General features: G+C 43.6%; 1 protein-coding gene across 3 annotated transcripts in view; it reads right to left on the bottom strand.

Annotated features, from left to right (window-relative positions):
- Positions 1-20,928, bottom strand: part of Rasgrf2 (Ras protein specific guanine nucleotide releasing factor 2) — a 215,188-nt gene that overhangs the window by 149,176 nt on the left and 45,084 nt on the right. For all 3 annotated transcript variants that reach the window (XM_075976335.1, XM_075976336.1, XM_075976337.1), the window contains exon 2: positions 8,217-8,323. In XM_075976335.1, coding sequence (XP_075832450.1) covers positions 8,217-8,323 — 107 coding nt within the window. The remainder of the gene's footprint in view (positions 1-8,216; positions 8,324-20,928) is intronic.

The following is a 20,928-nucleotide window of genomic DNA, read 5'->3' as shown; positions in this document are numbered from 1 at the left end:
GAGATGCTCATCCTACTCATTTTAATTCTAGGCGTATGTATGAAGTGAACTGTCACAAAACCTAAAATGAGAAGCTTTAAGCAAAGTCCCGGAAGAAAAGTTCCAACTCCAAACTCCAGGGGAATGGTCAGGTTTCTCGGGAAGGTTGTTCAGGGTCATCACCACTCATTGCTAACCCCCAGGGGTCTTGATATCTTCAGGAACAGGAAGAATCCAGGCCCAGAAGCCACAGGGCTGCAACTCTTGATTCTGGGGGCACGGTCAGACCTCTGTTACAGAGTGGATCTTCACTGTCCCCTAAAGGCTCCTGTACAGAAGGCTGGTCCCCAGAGTGCTGTTACTGTGAGATGGTGGGAACCTTTAATACACCATTGGGAAAGGACTTTTGATGGGGACTGTGGGACTCTGGTCTTCTCCCCACTTGTTTTTACCTCGTGTCCGTGAGGTGAACCATTTTGTCCCATTACACACCCACTCACAGTGGCTTTGCTGCCTCACCATGGACCCCAACGGAGCAGGGGCAAGGGATCATCAGCTAAAACAGCTGAGACAGTGAGCCAAAATACACCTTCTTTCCTTGGAGCTTAACTGTCTGGGGATTTGTCTCACGGCTCCTCCCCTTTCCTCACGTCACTCACCATCACTAGCCTGATCTCTATATTCTCTGGCCTTCGGGGCTCTCACATCAGTATCTCCACTGGCATCAGGACTTCTCAGGTACCACCTTAGCTTGAGACCCTGGCACCATTATCCCACCAGTATCTCTCTGCCAGCATCCTTGCTCCTCGGTTATCCTCTTTCCAGTCAGTGGCTGCTCAGATGTTAAGAAGATAACAAGAGGAATAACTGTAAAGATGACCCCTCCTCTTCTAATCCAGGGCACAGTCCCAGTTCATTAGGTAAACATCTCATTTTGAGTTGAGTGAAGGTTTTATCAGTAAGCCTTTCTAAGGCACAATTCAACATAAAAACAGACAGAGCAGTGATCAAGGAAACATGGCAGAAAGACAATGGTGCTCACGTGAACTACCCTGAGATGAAAAAGTTTTAGGGGATATCTCTAAAGGAGAATGTAGAGCTAATGGAATATGTAGCTTAGCTTCTCCTAGATGCACTCATAACACAAAATGACAGAAACGAGTATTTGGATTTGGAGAACTAAAAACCTTCACCTGCTTCTGGTGAGAAGTGGCACAGTCCCTATGGAGGATACTTTGGTACTTCCTCAAAATGCTGGTCACAGTTAACATATGGTGTATGCTTCTTGTAGGTATATGTCCAAGAGAACTGAAAATGTATCTTGGATACAGATATCCATAGCAGCATTATTCACAATGGAAAAAAAGCATAAACAACTTGTACATCCATCAACTGATAAATAAGCAAGGTGTATACAACAGCAGAATAGACAATCCAGATATAAAAAGAATAAAGTATCTGAAGTGCTGCTAGACTAGTACACCATGGGTGGGCTTGCAAAACTTCCTGCTGAGAAAGGAAGTCCGAAGCCAGGCTTGTATGGTTACTCCTTTATGAAATGTTCAGATGAAAAAAATCCGTTAATAAATCCCATTACTAACGGTTGGCTAGGGGTAAGAGTAGAGGGTAAAAGACTAACTGTTTTTTATATGTTGGATCTGTAAAAATCAATTAATAAAGCCCATTACTGGTTGGCTAGGGGAAAGGGTAGAGGGTAAACACAGTTTATTTTTATATGTTGAAAGTGTTCTGAATTAGTGTAAAGACTGTGCAGCCTTGTGACTATTCTTAATTGTGTAACTTCAGATAAAAGATTTTGTACTATATGAAATACAAGCCAATTAAATTAAAAATAATGTTCTGAATTCATTTCCCTCTGAGGTAATATATTTTTATTGGATTGTAATTCAAAAGCTTTGCAAAAAGATTCACAGATATAACTATAAGACAGAAAAATGGTGCAGCTGATTAACAATGAATATAACCAGCAGATAAGAAATTCATCATGCAAAGAACTCATAAAATCAGATAGAACATGGAGAGACATTAAGAGAAAAAAATGAGAAAAAGACATGAAATGACAATTTCTATAGAAAACACAGATAAAGATTAATGGTAGCAAAAAAATAGTCAGTCTTACAAATGTTCGAGGAAATGCTCATTACACTAAGATACCATTTTTACACATCAATATAATAAAAAATAAAATAATTCCAGCGTTCTCCTTGGTGAGGGGGATTAAATTGGCACACATGTTTCTGAAAAGCAATTGGGCACAATGCCAGGAGCAGGGAACAAGAGAGGAACAGAGCATGGTTTGCTTTGAAGAAATTTAGACCAACAGAGAGAAATAGACAAACAAGCAAGTCGAAGCAATGATGTCTTTGTGGCTTTGAGAGAGACAGGAGGTCGCACCAGAGGCTCAGACAAGGGAAGCGTCAGTCAGTCCTCCCAGGAAGGACTAGGCAGAGGCCAGGGAAGATGGTGCAGGTCACTGAGATCTCCATTCTCAGAGACAAATTTCTATAGGCCAGACTGCAAGGGACCAGCCAGCACTTTAAAACTCCAGCCCTGCTTTACCCTGAAGGTAAGACAGAGGAAGTGTGGTCTACAAAGTTTCAAAGTTTCAGCTTGGACAGAGCATTGTGCTGACTGGCTGATTGCACTTCAGAGCTCAGAGCATTTGATCAAGAAGCAGTACATATCAGTTAAAATAGTGCACATTTTCTTTCCTTCAAGCAACACAGATAACTATGGTATGAACCCTTCCTTTCTTGCATATTAGAATTTTGATTCTTTTAAACTTTTGATAATAAGCTAATTGAATAAAATAACTTAAATCGGTAGAAAATATTGAGGCCCTTTCACCTGATCAGATGTTCTTAGAATGAACACTTTGGTAGCCAAGCAGAGGATAGAGATCAGGGAAAACTGGGAGGAAGGTGGGTGAGGGACTCGGCAATCAGCATTCATATCTCGACCTGGGAAAACTGCTGGCTAAGTGTTGGAATTGCTCTGACCTGTTCTTAAAGCTAGTCCTGCCATGAACCAGATTGGTGATCTTTACCAAGCCTTCCCATCTAAGCCTGCTGCCATGGAGACAGCACCACACAGATCATGGTGGTTAAATCAAAAGAAGCACATGGTCCACCAGAGCAAGCAGAGAAAGGATGGCTTTGGTCTCATGGGGTCAGTCTTGGGGTAGATGCCAAAGAGGAGCAAATATGAAGACACATGTCACCAAAAGGACACAAAGAACAAACTCAAGAGTGGATTAAAGCTCTCTTTCTCCTCTGAAAATAAGGTTAAGGTTTAATTGAAAGACTTTCTACTTATCACACTAGGAAAGACAAGGACAGAGAAAGGGTCAGATCAAGGCTCCATGCTCCCTCTGCTAACTTCCTGAACAGACAAGTCTGCCAATTCCTTCCCCCCAGTCAGTACTCTCTCCTCAAGGCAAACCTGACGTCCTGGCATGAGACACACATGGAAAGGAAGAAAGAGAACTGGAGTGTGGATTTGAGCTGAGCTGCATTTGAAGAAATTGAAAACCAAGCCAAAGGCACTGGGATGGTCTCCAACACCAAACATCTAAGTCACAGATGGGTGCAACAGCAAAACATGACAGTCCCAACATCTCCAAGTCTCACCAACTGTCTCCTGACCTCAACCTAAACCCAGACCTCTTCTCAAGCCTTACTCCTCTAGTTGTTCCTGCCTATTCATTCTCTCATTCTTACACAACACAGGGCAGAAGCTTACAGGAACGTTCTGTAACCTCCCGATTCACCTTCCTTGTGGTCTACCTCGCCGTTTCATTCCCCTTCCTGGCCACAAATGAACATCTGCTCCACAACGTGTACTAACACATCATTTCTTTTTCTAGTGGGTAATATCATCTAAGGGAAAGGGCAAAAGGTCTATTAGATGCCATCTCGGCCTAATATTGTCCACATTCAGATTGCCACAAAGCCCTCTGATAGATTCTCCCACACCTCTGGACTACCTTATCCCACCTTATTCCTGATTGCTGTAGTCCCAGATCTGGTGTGGGAGAATTGTCTATATTCTGTCAATCATGTTTTAAATAAACACTGATTGGCCAGGCAGGAAGTATAGGCGGGAAAATCAGACAAGAAGTAGAAATGATGCAATGAGAACAGGAGAATTCTGGGAAGGGGGGAATTGATTCCTCTGACTCCTGCCCAGACCACCAAAGCAGCAGGATGTGATCTGCCCCACTGAAAAAGGTACTGAGCCACATGGCTAACATAGATCAGAATAATGAGTTAATATAAGCTACAAGAGCTAATAAGTAGCCTGATCTAATGGGCCAATCAGCTTTATAACTTATAAAGATCTCTGTGTGATTTTTTGGGGGGGCTAAACAGCTGGGGGTTCCGGGCAGGACAGAAACCCCCAACAAGCAGGCCCCCTTCATGTTACACAGATCCTGTGGATCCTATGCTGAAGCCAGGACACAGTGAGCTCAGAAAGAGTGCATTGTGTCTTCTTCCAGACCAAGGACATCTTACTCCTCAGGTTCTGCAGGCTCAATATCCAAGCAGATAAAACACTGAATGGATGTCACATTAGCCAAGTAGTCTTTAGGATCCACAATTAACTAGATCAGTATTTCTAAATGTTTTTATTCAACTACTTCAATCAAGTCTGACATATATGGCTAAGAAAATGAAGAAACAATATCAGTTATTGGTCCTACTTAAGTTTCATGCTCAATTGGTAAATCAATTATAAAATAACCATAGACTTAATTGTTATTAAAATGCTCTGGCTTCAACTTACACAAACAATAAGATGGCTGAGTTTTGGTAGCATCTTCCCATATACCCATGCCATAACATGTGTGGAATGAAATTTTAAGTGCATCAATGTTCTAGAATTACCATATTGAGCAATTGTGTGCAAAACTCTAACACCAACATGCCTGGACTAAGTCAAAGTTCAAAGTTGAAAATGTTAATTCTGATGATATTGTTTTCTGGATCAGACATAGAGAGAGAAATATGCAATTGGACATCCCAGTAAACAACCCAAAGATCCTCTAAATCGTGGTAAGGAGCCTTCTCTGATACAAGAGCCAACAGAACAGTGTGCCTTCCATGGTGTGTAGAGACAGCACTTCTAGGCTTCATGGAAAAGCCATTCTAGAAAGCAGGAGATGGAGAAATAGTAGTCTTGTTTAGTGTCTCTTGGGGGATTCCTAACTTGGAAAAGAACAAGTCTGTGCTAATACACACACTGGGAACCCAAAGCTCTGACTTTTGAAAAGAGGAATCAGTAAAGACTTGGCTACTGACTGCTTTAAAGTTTTTCATTGAAAGTTGTTAGCAATGCCAAATTAATGTCACCAGGTCGTCCCCTAAAAGTGAAGTGTTTAGCCAGCCAAGCCCAACTCATTAGTTGCGTTTCATGTATGCTGTCAATAAAAAGCAGCTAATGATCTTCGTCTGAAGCAGCTTCATGAACTTTCTGACATTGTTTATAGGCGAATAAAGTCAGTTGAGGCATATTTCAGAGAGTTCATGTTATTATTCCTTGTTTTAGAATAATGTGTATTCTACAGAATAAATATTTTAGAATTAATTCAGAAAGGCAAATAGAAGGACACAAGTATAAAGCAGTCCAATTCAAAGGAGTTATCAAAAAACTTAGTCCCAGGCATTAAATCAAAGTAAATAAGTACAAGAGAAAAAACAAAATCAAAGCATCAAGGGAACAAAAGACCAACCACTAAGCAGATATTCAAATCTAAGAGGAGAAAAGGATATTTACCATTCTGTGTGGTAAACCATTAAGTGGTTTCTCAAGTCCGTCTCCTGACAGAATCACACACATCTTAGATTGCATCTTATCTCAAACACAGCCAATTACTGACTGCACCCACGCGTATGACAAAATCTTATCATGTCATAGTGAAACAAACAAAACATCTCTCCTCTGAAATCCATGCATCTTTAAAGTAATTCACACTGCACCCAATTCACCAAAATATTCTCTTGGCAACTGTAAAGCTATTCATGGTATTAATATTTCCTACTCTTCTGGAATATAAAGTATGGTCAAATACACATGTTTTAAATTACATACTTCTTTTTAATGCTCAGGTAGAAAAGAACAGACATAGCTACAAAGATTGTGACTGCAAATGGCCCTAGGGCTCTACCTTGCTAACTTGATGCATCTTTTGTCATTGAAGACCTGACCTTCTTAAGTCATTCTGAATCAGCCCCAACTCAGGAACTCAGGCAGCAGGCACCAGAGCACTGAGCAGCGTGCCTGTCTCCCACTTCACAGAGCTTCCCCCTGGGAACTAGCATTTGTTGCCAACTGCTACTTAGAAAGAAAATAAAAAGAATTAAGATAGTCCGCAATTGATACCTTTTGCTTTCAACCCTGACCTCACATTATTCTGCTTCCATCTCTGAAGAGAAAAAGAAATAGAAAAAAAGCTGAGCCGAGAAAGAAGGGAAGGAAAAGGAGGACAATATGGAGCCCTGGTTTAGCATTGTGAGGTCTGGCAGACCCGTGTGGTTCTGCAGACTAACAACCTGGTGTTGGATCTTGCCAAATCTGCATGAATTTCTGTTTTCTCATTTATCAAATGGGGCTGGTGATACCTGACTGAGCTCCTGCAAATAACATAAAAGGTAGGTGTGCAAAGTGCTTAGCATCATAGAGTGATCCTTCCAAAGACAAGGAGGTTTTCAGAATGACTGTGTCAAGGATTCAAAGAGAAGAGAGAAATCACTGGGGACTGGTGCTTTCTTTTTTCTATTAACCAACCTGGAAGTCACTCCTGATCACCTGTTGCACAATTAGCAAATGCATTTCATTTACAAATGACTGTGCCCCGGTCCTTCTCTTGAGTCTTAAGGTACACACAGGAAGTAGAAACCACACAGAAGATTCCTTAAGTTGCTGAGTATCTGCATGCAGTACCATGCAGGTGCAGCAGCCGTTTGGAGTAGGGACTGACGAGGGATGAGCTGTCCCAGAGTCTCAGGGGAAGTGGCAGAGAGACGGACAACACACAGGAGAGTGGTACTGTCAGATGCACATAAAGAAAATGCTCCATGACCAGAAAGGTGAGAAAAGGAACTGAACATGGAGGCAAAATGATGGCACCTGTGCTGGCTAGTCAACTTGCCACAAGGTAGGGTCATTGAAGAAGAGGAGAGCTCCGTTGAGAAAACGCCCCCATAGGCTTGACCTGTAAGCAAGTGTGCAGTGCAGTTTCTTGGTTCATGGATGATGTATGAGGGCCCAAGTCACTCTGGGCAGTGCTACTTCTGTGTTGGTCCTGGGCATGATAAGAAAGCAGGCCAGGCAAGCCATGGAGAGCAAGGCATTAAGCAACACTCCTCCATGGCCTCTGCCTCAGCTCCTGCCTCCATGTTCCTGCCTTAAGTTCCTGCCATGACTTCCCCAGATGATGGACTTGAGCTAGAAGATGAAATAAATAAACCCTTCCCTCCCCACGATGTTTAAGTTATGGTGGTTATCACATCAATAGAAACTGTGACAAGATAGCATCCCTAGCTGAGGAGAAGATGGACAAGAAGTAGCAAGCACACACAGGAGCAAAGGAACTGGACTTGAAGGGAGAAAGCAAAAAGCCTGTCTGCCTCGCCCCTCCCTTCAGATTTCTCATTCCTAACAGACAAGGAGGAGAGTTTTACAGTCCTGGTAGTACTTAGGGAAAAATAAACCACATTTTTCTGATTGACCCGGGTTGAGTTTGTTACTACCATTCAATAATGGGACTGCATGGGGGTGGGGGGTGGGGTATAGATGTTGCAAAGGTGGACTCCACTGCGTGGGTATCTAGCTCTGCCACGCCAAGTTGTACGAAGTTAAGCAAGTGCATTAATCTTCCAGGCCTCGATTTCCTTACATGCAGAAGAGGAAGTAAGTGTAAACCCCCTGTAGCAGACTGCTGGGAAGGGTAGTCATACATTTAATAAATTCCCTAATTGAGAAGCACTTAGTGAGTACATAGTGTGTAGGAAGAAATCCGTGTCCACTACCAGTAACTGTTAGTGTCCATGTCTGCTATGTTTATCTTTAACTGGCACACAGCCATGAAAAGGGCAGACAATCACCTCACACACAAACTGGAAGGAACCAAGGTGATACCATCTTACAATGACAAAATCTTCCAAAAGTATTGGCAGCCGTGATGAGCCCCAGCCAAAACGAGACATGCCCCCCACCTGGCTTGGTGAATGGCTTCCATCCACTCTTTCCCGGCCTGCTCCTCCTCACAGCGCAGCTCCAGTGGCTTCTGACCTTCATGCCCGAAAAGAACAGTGAAGTAATACTGAAAAGAAAAAGAAACAAAAAAGGTGTATGGTTTTATTTTTCAAGAGCAGAAATGTAATAGCACAGTGCTTGCCTACGAGAGGGATGGGCTTACAAAATCTACCAGCAGGATGTAAATCATATTTCAAAATGTAATATCATGCCTGGTCCAGCCAGAATCGTCTTTGCACCTTGGCAGTAATACGGAGAGCGTCTTAGCACCCCTGAGTAGCACTCAGCCCACAGCCCTACTGCACTGCATACATTTATATAAGAACAAAAAGAACATTGTACCAATTGGCCAATGAAAATAAAAAGTTAAAGCTAACACAAAAGCAGATCCAGAAGTTTTCTTTATGCAGAGTGTGCTAAAGCATCAGGGACTAGGAGTCTACACCACCCAACCAGCTGATTCTATTACCTGGCCTAGTCTCTCTCCAGGCTCCATTCTGGGACGTGCTATGTCTATAATTGCATCCAATTGCTGCTATTGCCTCTTCTGCAGCCTTAGCAAGCATCATCTGTGGCTTAAGCCCTTGTGCAACAGACAAATTCTATTTGCCAAGGGAAGGAAATATAATTGCTGTCCTGGAGGTAAGTCATAATCAGAATTTCTTTTTGATTGAGTGTAATCTAATTTCTTGTTGAGTAGAAGAAGAAAGAAATGAATGATTTATCAGGAGCAAAATTACTCATCCCATCTGAACTTTATCATCACCCCAGACTGGAAACAGTGCTAACCTCCTCTAGTAAGTGAGTAGTAAGTCAGTAAAAAAGAACAATTCTTAATGAAGCCAGCAACTTGAATGTCTCTCAAAAGTACCAAGCAATGTTAAAAAGTCAGCCCCAAAAGATGACAATCCAGAGGGCTAGAGAGCCAACACAGTGGTTAAGATTCCTTGCTGTTCCTGCAGGGGATCCGACTCTCTTCCCAGCACCCATGCCAAGCAGCTCTAAACTACCTGGAACTCACGTTCCAGTGAGAACGCTGCCCTCTTCTGGCCTCTGGGGCATCTGCATATGTGCACACAGGTACACACGCTTAAAATAAAAAGAAATATTTTTTAAAGTTTCATACTCTATAATTTCCTTTAGGTGATACTATTGAAAAAGGAGCAGAAAACAAATCAACTGTTTCCCAGGGCTAAGGAAGAAGTGTGTCCCTATAAAAAAACAACACAAGGGTTTCTTCAGGGTTCTCCCCTTCATCCTTCATAACTTCTCAAAGCCCCAGGTCATTGACCTTGGGGATAGATCAGTATGTCACTAGGAGTCATTTTATTGCTACATTCCTTTATCAGAATAACAGCATAGATTTCCCCCTAGGCCTATAACCTATATAATCTCAGGTTATTGGCTACTTTAGCAGTATCAGGTATGGGTTTCATCTCATAGAGTTGTCCTTACATCCAATCAAAAAGTGGCTGGTCACTCTCATGACATTTGTGTCACTATTGCGCAGGTATATCTTGCAGAAAGGTCATTGTTGTATGACGCAGGATTAGTAGAGGCATGGTGTTATAGATGATTACCATTTTCCTCCAGCAGCAGGCATAGTACCTTCCAACGCCATGAATGCTGGTCAGTAGGGATGAAACCTCTAGCAGAACACAAGCTTGACTTCTTCATGCTCAACAACATAAACAAGTGTATGGTAATAGCCAATTCTATGCCAATTAGACAGAGTCTAGAGTCATCAGAGAGGAGGGAGACTCGATTGAGAAAATGACTCTAGAAGATCCAGCTGTAGGCAAGCCTATATGGCATTTTCTTAATCAGTGATTGATGTGGAAGAACCCAGCCCACCATGGGTGGTGCCACTTCGATGCTGGTGGTCCTGAGTTCTATAAGAAAGCAGACTGGGAAAGCCGTGAGGAACAAGCCAGCACCCCTCCATGGCCTCCACATCAGCTCCTGCCTCCAGGTTCCTGCCCTGTTTGAGTTCCTGTCCTGACTCCCTATGATGACCAATAGTGATATGGAAGTATCAGCCAAATAAACCCTTTCCTCCCCAACTTGATTTTTCTTCATGGTGTCTCATCGCAGCTATAAAAACACTAACAAGACATGATCAGCAAGGGGGCCTCACCATCAAGTTGTGGAGAAAAACCAATAGCCTTCGCAATTGTGTCTTCCAGATACAACAGAATTGATGATGTAAGAATTTACAGAGACTGTGGGAGTATGCATAGGTGCTGCCTAGGTTAAAGGGTCCAGGCACTGAGAAGGGAAAGTGAGCACTAAGTCTCACCCCTAGCCAAGCTGTCGTTTGCAACTGATACTCCTGGAAGAGGAAAAATCAATTTTCCCTAATAGAATGGCACTAGGTATGTCAACCACACTCCAGGGCAGGCCTAATGCTCAGAAGTAGTTGGCTAACACAAAAGGAACTCCATGGTTGTGTGTGTGTGTGCATTTGTGCGTGTGTGCATGTGTATGCGTGTGTGTGTGTGTGTGAGAGAGAGAGAGAGAGACAGAGACAGAGAGAGAGAGAAATGTTTTGTTTTGATTTAGTTTGGCTTATGTTTTCCTATTGGTTTTTTGTCTGTTTTGATTTTCATTTTAAGGGTTTGTTTGTTTGTTTGTTTGTGACAGAGAACTTGAACTTGGATGGGTAGGGTGGTGGAGAGGATCTGGAAGGAGTTGGGAGATGGGAAGAACGCGATCAGTACCTATTGTATAAAAAGGTTTTGTTTTGCTTTTTTAATCAAAACAATTAATAAATAAATCCCAGCCCAGAATTGGTGCTTTAGTGAGCAGCTCAAGTTTCCCTTCTTGTGGTGATGTCACCAATGCTGTTGACAGGCCACTGGCCCCTCCCCCAGAGCTCTTCCCTGTAGCTTCCTCTGCCATCTCAGCTACTGCAGATTGGGAACCCTGTGTAAGGCTCCAGGGTATCTACTCACAGTCCATGTCCCAGGCTCTAGCCTGAATCTTAGCTATTCTCCAAATGCGGTCCAGGGATCTGTCCTCCACCATTGTCCAAGTCCAGGCTCCTCTGCCCGTGGAGTGACAGGCTGTGCCTTGGCTTTACACAGCAGAAAGTGGTTTTTATACTTTTAATTTACCATCAATGCTTTCGTGACTACCTGTACCATCTTCGTTTTTATGGTTCATAGATGTTTACAGAAGAGGCAGACAGGAAACACAGAGCTGTGATTTCTAACGTATAAACTTTCGACACTCTCCAAAGAGTAACTACCAAAACTAACTACAACCATGCTTCTAAAACGGGCCATGTGAGAGAGGGGAAGTAGATAAATGTTTGCAGGGGATGAGGGACAGGGTAGTGGAGGGGACTACTGGCATGCTAAGAGAGTTTATCGTTTGTTTATTAACTAATGGGCTTCCTTGTCAGAGCAGCTCGGAGCTGACTGTAATCTTTAGCATCACAGCAGAGAAGGCTCCCGTCCTGTACCATGGGAATATTCACTGCACGGTGTGTTAGTACTAGCCTAGTTCACCATGGGAATATTCACTGTGCTGTGTGTTAGTACTAGCCTAGTTCACCATGGGAATATTCACTGCACGGTGTGTTAGTACTAGCTTAGTTCACCATGGGAATATTCACTGTGCTGTGTATTAGTACTAGCCTAGTTCACCATGGGAATATTCACCACGCTGTGTGTTAGTACTAGCCTAGTTTACCATGGGAATATTCACCACGCTGTGTTAGTACTAGCCTAGTTCACGCTACAGTTTGCTCTTTGTGCTGAAAGACAGGGTTTTGACAAACACATTGTATTGCTATTCATAACTACTGCATTTTCTTTTGGGCAATGAGACGATCTGGTATCAGATAGTGCTGGTGGTCTTACAGTCTTGAGAATAAATTCAAAACAACTGAGTTGTGTCCTATAAAATAGCCAATGCTGGGGAGGATGTCTATCTCGGTTTGGTTTGGTTTTGTTTAAGTGAGAGAAGTAACAGCAACAACAAAGGAGGCTCACACTCAGGTCTGGCTACTCTGCTTTACCAGTTTCTAGTTACTCCCATCCATTCGCATCTTTTCCCACAATTTTCCAGCTTCAATAAGCTGGTTTTCTTTTAGAGCTGTTCTTTGCTGACAATTATTGATGGGAGTGTTGCTAGCACAAAAAAGTTAACCCCATCTGCCCTCTACAACTGGTCTTCAAACCCTTAAAGAAACACAGCCTCTCAAACCATCCTCTTAGCTGCAGCGCTAAATCCTGTCCTGGATTCCTGCTCCCTTTGGCCTTGCTGCCAGTGCTGCCTGTGGTGGCAGCTGCCTGGGTATTTGCCCTCCACTCTCTTCAAGCCTTCTCTCCCCTTCAACACTGTGCTTCCCACTACTCGATTCTCTTATATTTATTTGCATGCACATTTGGTGTGTTGAGAGAGAAATTGAACATACTTGGGGTCATGAATTCCACGGTATACATCAAACACTCTAATATGGGTATATGGAGAACCCCAAGCTAGGACACAGAGCACCGCCTTCGCCAGGATTTGAGGGAGGAGACAAAAGACTACCATGAGTGAGGAAGCTGGATAAATGGCTCAGTGGTTAAGACTACCTACTCCTCTTGCAGAGGACCTGAGTTCGAATCCCAGAAAACATATTGGGTAGCTCAGAACTCCAGCTTCAGAGGATATGATGCTTCTCACCTCCATGAGTAACTGTACGCACATGTGTATGTGTGCTCACACACACACACACAGACACACACATGCTCTCACATACACAGACACAGAAAAAGCGAGAGAAGAGAAGAGAGAGATAATTAAAACATGAAAGCAAATATTAAGAAAGAAAGTCTGAAAAAAAGAAAGTCTTCTGGGCAGGCACATTGGAGAGCAGTTAGAAGCCCTTGTAAGACCACCAGCAAAAGAAGAAACAGAAGGATGAAAGGAACAGGGTGTGCGGGAGGGGGAAAGCAGGGGGCAGCAAGGAAGGCTGTTTAACAGAATAGGGAAACTTGCTCAGAGGGGCAGAGACCTCCAGTTCTAGCTAACGTGAGACACGAAATATTTCCAAAGCCCTTTCCACGGCACGGCTGCAGCCACGAGCAACAGTTGCCGTCCATATTTTGAACATAACAGTTATATAACAACGACTTCCCAATATTTCTGAATGCTGTGATGTGGTGTCTTTATTTTAGGTTTAGCTGCTGCCTCAAGACAACAGGCAGAAACCAAAGCCCACATGACCAAGTGAGGCTTGGAACTGTTTGTCCAGCTCAGAAAGGAAGTAGCCAGGAATCAGCTATGACCCTTGTTCACTTATGGCCATAGAGGGATTACACTGGAAGCTGCCAGATTCTGGACAATCTGGGATCCCCCCCCCACCGGACCTATGTGTGCTGAGGTTCCCCTTGTCATCTCTTTTGGGATTGAGAGTGGAACATTTTCCTGGCCTCGGGCTTGTGAGGTGGCTCCCAGCAACCTATTCACACAACTTGGTGTTTTCTTTCCCAACTTGGTGTTTGGCCAGTTTAGGCTCTATTGTTGGGGAGCTGGAAGCCAGGAGGTTGAAAACAGAACACTCATTTGGGGAGTGCACTCCCAACCAAAGGCCAAGAAAAGAAGGGTGTCTACTTTAGCCAGGAACTGGCCACAGCTTAGTGTGCTGGACTGAGCTTGCCTAGGACCAGCAAGGTTAGCCCAGGCATACCAGCGGCTTGTAACACAAAGACGTCTGGTTCCTGTCTGGTGCCACAGGCCCAGAAAGGGGAATCACAGGATCCGGTTCCCCTGGAGGAATCTAGATGCATTCCCTGCTCTTGGATGGGTGTCCACTGCTATGGAACCCCGGGGTCACTCTCTAAGACTACGCTTTAACATCCAGCCAGACGCAGAGGAAGTCATGGTGTGCCCCACTTAGGAAAGCCACAGTGAGGGTGAGGGAGAGTAAGACAGGGTCACCAGGGACTGAGGCACAGCGGGTGCCTGCCTCCCTTCCCTAAGCTCCAGCCCAGTCTCGGGGCAGCTTTCCCGTCACACAGGGCCATCTAGGGCCACAGTACTAATTACCAGCAGAGACTGTCTGGGACGAAACTGTGACTGGAGGACTTTGTGTGATATTAGAATCGTCAGAAAATGCGCTGGGCATATGCAAGGCTTTATCATGGGGCCCAGCAAAACTGCTCTAAAAGAGAGACCTAAAAATAAAACCGGCTCTCTGCTAGCCTGCCTCCCTTCGTGCCCGATCTGCTCATCCAATGTGATCGAAAGTCATTTTTTTTTCTTTTTCGAGCTGAAACCATTAGTTCAAAGATCTCATTAGCCTCCAGTCCTAGAGATGGACTTGTCTAATTTTACCTAAAAGGAAAAATTAAAAATTGACTACATCTCTGTGCCCACCACTGAAGGCTGAGGATTCTGGACCATGCCTGAGACAAAAATCCACTATGCTTCCCCAGGGACAGTCCCGCTTCCTCCACAGGACAGCTGGGCCTTTTCGTAAACACTGGGGCAGGCAGAGAATGGCATGCCTTAGACTCGAGAGAGACAACCTGATAAACAGGCCTCTGAGCAGGGGCAACACTGGATTTAACATTAGATCTAATGAAACTCCATTTAAATTTAAGAGAAGAGGAGTGGAAACTCCGGGAAATAACAAGTTGGTGGTTCAAGGGGGTGACGATTATGCAAGGGTTGACTTCTGTCTGAACTCGATGCCCAAACCAGGAGAAGCACTCAGTGACCTGGCCTGGTCTAGCTAGGAGTTGTATGGTGCCTCCAAAGCAGCTGCTGCTTGAGAGCCCAATTAAAAGGCACCTTTGAAGACAGCCAGGCAATCCCATTAGCACAGTACATGCAAAGGTTAAACCATCGTACGGGCAAGACATGATGGGAGAAGCGGCAAAGAGCCACTTCCACTTCCCAAAGTGGGGTTAGATCAAACACTGCCTGCAAATTACTTATTTCAGCAACTCATCCAAAGTCTCCTCTGTAGCCTTTCGGATGATGGCACAAATGTAGTCAACAGCTCTCAAAGGCTGATGGGAAGATCTCAAGTTTGAGGTTAATCTAGGCTGTGTAATGAGTTCAAGGATAGCCTGGGAGGTCTTGTTGAAAGAGGGGGGCAGGGGTGAGGAGAAAGAGGAAAAAAGAAAGAGAGAGAGAGAGAAACTCCATCTGGGGATCGGATGCAGCTATAGAATGCTTGATTAGCATGTACAAGGCTCTAAGTTCAATCCCCAGCACTGCTAGAAAAGAAGGAAGGGTCATCTGGCCTCCCTGGGATACAAGCGCTATAGATGTGGATCTCAGACCTCACACACCGTAAGTCCCTTGGGTGTCAAAACTATCAGCAGACTCCCTGGTGTTACACTGTGACCTGACTGGTCCCTCTGCTGTAATTTAGAAAAGATGTTTCAAAGTCCTGAGTGATAAAAAGAGGAAGGACAGATGAAGATAGAGCGAAGGTCCTAAAACCCGACATCTACAATAATCATGACATTTTCTTTCTTTGCAGTTTCTTTTTTTTTTATCCTGGAGATAATCCTGTGGTCTGACTCTCTAGATGGTAATCCACATTTCTCCTGCTAAACGGCACTACAATCATGTTTAAACCTGAACTTGCCCCTTCTCCTAACTCCCTCTTTCTCAAAATCTCTCCTCTCCTCTCTCCCCTTTCAAGAACAGCTGTACCCAACAGCAAAAACAGAGAAGACAAGAGCTAAGCCCCACCCTCATAATCAGCATCTGTCTGACATCACAGGACTGGCCACGGAGTCTGTTCCGTGGTGTATCACCTCTTCCTGGGGCTACTGTGACGTGTCCCAGATATGACACTCACGCCTGCTGGGCTGTGAAGCACTGCCCCCCATCAGCAGCTCTCTCTGTATTTCTCACACAACTACAGCCCAAAGCGGAGCCTCTCGTGACAGAAAGGCCAATGAAAGGCCTTGATGGCCCTGGATGACTAGAAGAAGTCTCATGAGGTGGAACCTGGGAGGTGTGGAGAGAAGAGATTGGAGGTGGGCAAAGAAGACAGGAAGAGAAGCAAGGATGTACTCAGTGAAGCTTCTTGTCCCACTCAAAGCTAAAACCCAAAGAAAGTTGAAGAGTTAAAATACTGATGTACTTGTTAATGTACACCAATGATCTAAGAACTCGGGAAACCGAGGCAGGAAGATGGCTAGCTCGCAGCCAGACTGAGCTACTGAGCAAGACACTGTCTTTAAAAGGTGTTCTATGTCAAAGTCAAGGGGTTCTCTCTGGGATTCTAGAACAGCAAAGTCTCTCACAGAAAGTTCTTTTTGCCTCAGTTCCACAACAACAAGGGCAATGACCCTCTAGAATGACAGCATCTGTAAAATAACAAGTCAGTAAGCATAGTGTCCATGCTTAGGACCGAGCTTTGCTGTCCAGACCTCTAGTTTCTTTGAGCTACAGCTATGATCCAGACTGCTTCGAAGAACTGTAGCAAGAAGTGAAACCTACGAAGTCACAGGGCTGTGCAGCCTATTGCGAGCTGGGAGAGGAGAAGAAAAACAATGGACCATAAACTACAGTGGCTACATACTCCAAGACAGTCAGAACAGCACCAAACCCAATCTGCACCCATGAGACTCCTAACTTGTGGCAGGGTGTGTGTTGTATATATACATTCGCCTTTGGGCATTGAAGCAGCCTCGTACTCAGACCGCATCTTAGTGAGACCAGCATTACAACTAAATATGGACAGGAAAAAGCACACTATTTGGAGTTCAGCACGGCCATGGTTTCAGACATCACAACTGGATGGAAATGCAGGCTTTTAGTGGCTACACATACTCTTTCCATTTCTCAGTGTTTTAGTAAGACCAAAGTGTAGACACATAATCCCAATCTTCTCTACAGCCATTGAGGCTCCTCCAGGGACCGGTGATCAAGGTCTGAAAGAAGCATACGGCCTTGTGGTCCTCACTCATGTAGCTGAGCCTGTAGCTCAGAGGCTGGGGGATAAAACAATGGTTGCCTTCCAACTCCCCCTGGGTCTGACTTATCTAAACATGTGTGGGTCTGAGACCCATTGCAATATAACTGAAGTCTTAGGCAGAGGTGAAACCCAGGGAATCCAACTTATCAGGTCTGATTGCTATCTTCAATGAAAGTAATGGTAAGAAGGCAGAAAAGGATTTTGAACAAAATGACCATGGCACTTAAGTGTCTCTGTTCATAACACATGAATTTGTGGTTTAAACAGAGGAAGAACTGGGTTAGGAGACAAGAGGCATAAATATTAAGCCGTCTTAGTCAAAGCATGATCTGGTTGATAGTTATCTCAGCTCCATCATGCAAGGTGGCCCTGGAAGTGTCCTGGCCACTGAGGACATAACCAGTTTCCCTAAAGTGATTGGTCCTGCTTTGGAGTGATGTTATCGAGGGTGGTTGCAGTTGTTTGAGTAAGAATGGCTCATATATTTGAATGCTTAGTCACCAATGAGTGGAATTGCTTGAAATGATTAGAAGAATTAGGAGGTGTGGCCTTGTCAGAGTAGGTGTGGCCTTGTTGGAAGAAGTATGTTATTTGTAGTTGACTTTGAGGTTTCAAAAGCCCATGCCAAGCCCAGTCTCTTTTCCTGATGCCAGTGGATTAGAATACTCTTAGCTACCTCTCCAGTGCCATGTCTGCCTGCATGCCACCATGTCCCTCACCATGATGATAATGGACTGAGCTTCTGAAACCGTAAGTAAGCCCCAGTTAAATGACTTCCCTTATGAGTTGCCTTGATCATGCTGTCTCTCTGCATCAATAGAACAGTGACGAAGACAGTGGTCTTTCTACTAGGCTCTCTTGTTCCTGGAACCCATGGTGATTTCAGGGTTGGGACAATGATGGGAGACATCATTGTGTACTTTCAAGGACTGAGAATAGAACATTGAAAGGCTGGCAGGAAGTTGCTCCCATTACGGTTACCTTTGTCTCTTCAGCTCTAGAAGGGGGTGAGATAGACTCGTTATCATCAAGTTTTAAAAGGTTCAACATTAGCATGCCTATGCAGAGAGCTGAGCAGGAGACTGACCCAAAGTGAACTAGCTAGGTGTCAATGAAGTCAGAGAGGGTCGGAGGCATGTGTCACAATTTTAGCTGCTTTGTGAACCCAAATGAGGAGTCAGTTCTGCAAAGGAGTCAGTTCCAAGTGTTTGTCATCACCTCACCAGCGGCATGCTCTGAAGTATGGCAGAGCCCTTGACTCTCTCAGGTGCTGGAGTCTGACCTTACTGTTTCTGCTTCAGGAATTTGACTTAACATGTTGTGAGATATTAAGTAGATAGGACCTTCAGAAGTGATTAGCCCTCAAAACTGAATAGATCCATTCACGAGGTAATGGATTGATGAGTTAATTAAGTTATCTCAGTAGTAGGTCTGAGATAAAAAATGGAACCTTGGATCTGCCTCTTAGCCTTGGTCCCCTTGTCATGTGAGGCCTAAGCCACAGTGGGACTCAGTCTAGCAAGATACTTACCAGATTCAATTCCTGTACTGTGCTCCCAACTTGGGAACTCCTGATCTTCATATAATAAACTGAATAAATCCTTATTCTTTGCAAGTTACCCAATCTATGGCACTCAATTACAGTAACAGAAAACACGCCTCATGTAACTCTTCTTAGAAATTATCTCTAAGATGTTGAAGGGTTCTCTCCATCCTGGTTGGTTCCCTCCTTTTGGTGTCTCAATTCATAAATAAAGTGAGCTTGGTTTATGAAAGTACCCATTTAGTGAAATGTGAATTTTTCTTATCAAAGCCATGGACACCATCGCCCAGTACAAGCCAACTCTATACATTCATCCTAATCTCTGAGAAAAGAGAGGTTCAGTTTAAGAGACCCCAGATTGGAATGTGGGACTATCAGAACTCTTCCTGACTGGAGAGCACAGTATGAACTTCAGCACACTTTTCGTTGTGCCAAATTTTCTCTTGGTCCAAATGGAGGCCACACTCCAGAGGTGTGGAGGAAATATGGTAAGACACATTAAAAATGCCTTGAAAGCCAGGTGGGCCTCATAACCATGGAGGTGCAGCTGCTGGAACACACTCCACATACTCTCGCCCCTGATGCCCGGGACACTAGACTCCTTCTAGAGCTGCAAAAAAGAAACCACAGCATTCCTGCCTTCCTAAAATAAAATCACTAGAGCCTGATGGGGGAGAGGGCAGGCATGCAGTTTAACCACAAATGGGCATACATGGTTCTTGGCGACAAGGGAGGAGTCATACTGCCTATATAGTGCTGAATATAGTTAATGAACTGTTCTGTAAACTTTTGGCAGATGTTCAATGTTTATGATGAAACTATTTCTAATTCTACCAAAGCCTTAGAGAACATTTGTATTCTGAAGCATCAGTGATGTACAAGAGTTTATAGAGTGGTTTATCTCAACAGAAAACAGCATATAGAAAAGAAATTTGAAACTATAGTTAAAGCAAAGCATTATCATGCATAAACTCCACACCATGCAGCAGTGTCAGCTTTTACAATCTGCCTTAAATATGATTGTTTAGAAAACATATTTTAGTGGTTAGAATTTCAACTTAACACCCAATTTAAGAAAGCATTTAATTGCCCCCTGTTGTGGTTTCTACTGCAAGTGGAAAAATCGATCCAGTCTAGCTACTAAATTTCAGACAACTGAATCAAATTAAATTGTGTTCACTGGAGAGTGAACAGGATAATAAGAGGTCAGAAAACCTATCACTGTAAGAATGGCTAAAAGCTTTTGATGTATTCAGTTGTTCTTCCAAGCCTTGAAAGACTATTATGTAAATGTTAGAACAGAGAAACTTTCATTGACTGAGGATCTGAGCTCGCAGCCTACTGAAATGTATGGAAATAACAGCGCAATGTTCAGTAGCTTAGGTCATCATCTTGGCCTTCCATACCTTGTTAAATTCTCATACAAGCTCCTGTCTTTCTCCTCTATTACCACTTCAGACAGGGACAAGAAGATAGATAATAGCTGACCTATGTGATAAGTTTCACTCATCCCCAGAACTTTCATTGATTTATTTAGAAAGAGACATCTGGTCAACCTCAAAGCTACTGATAGAACAGACTTGTGAATTTAGTCATCACTGTCAGTTTTCTCCTACACTGAAATAACTGAACTGTCATTAGTTCAAGGTCCATATAAGCCTGGATTATTCTTTGTTGGTCTGGAACCTCTAACATCACTTGTCTAAAGGGGAAAATCATCAAATACTTTCACATATTCGTGGTCTTATTTCAACTTTTGGCTTCATTTTTCATTTGTCAAACCATATTCTCAGTTGCGGAGGATAAACCAAGTGAAATAAGAACATATGCTTTTAACACCTGTGGCAGTTAGTGCCACTTAGCAGAGGGACAACTTAGCAAGTGTTGCTGAAAACAAATGCAAGGTGCTGTATCAAATAAGAACAAGGATGGTGCCAAAAAGTGGGGAAGATAAATATGGACTGGAGGACAGACTCCAGCTTTATTCTCTAATTGTGTGACTTTAAGTTTGAGATTTCAAAGACCTTTCTGAAAACAAAATGTCTTGAGCGTTTGACTATTCTATTTATTTAGTTGGGGGGCTACATGTGCTCCCATATGCATGTAGAAGTCAGAGAAGACAACTTTCAGGAGTTGGTTCTTTACTTCCATCATGTGAGCCCCAGGAATCAAACCTGGGTAACTGGGTTTG

This window comes from Microtus pennsylvanicus, chromosome 6 (assembly GCF_037038515.1).
Source record: "Microtus pennsylvanicus isolate mMicPen1 chromosome 6, mMicPen1.hap1, whole genome shotgun sequence".
NCBI lineage: Eukaryota > Metazoa > Chordata > Mammalia > Rodentia > Cricetidae > Microtus > Microtus pennsylvanicus.
Note: the sequence above shows the minus strand (reverse complement) of the source record. Positions and strands in the feature narration are given on the sequence as shown.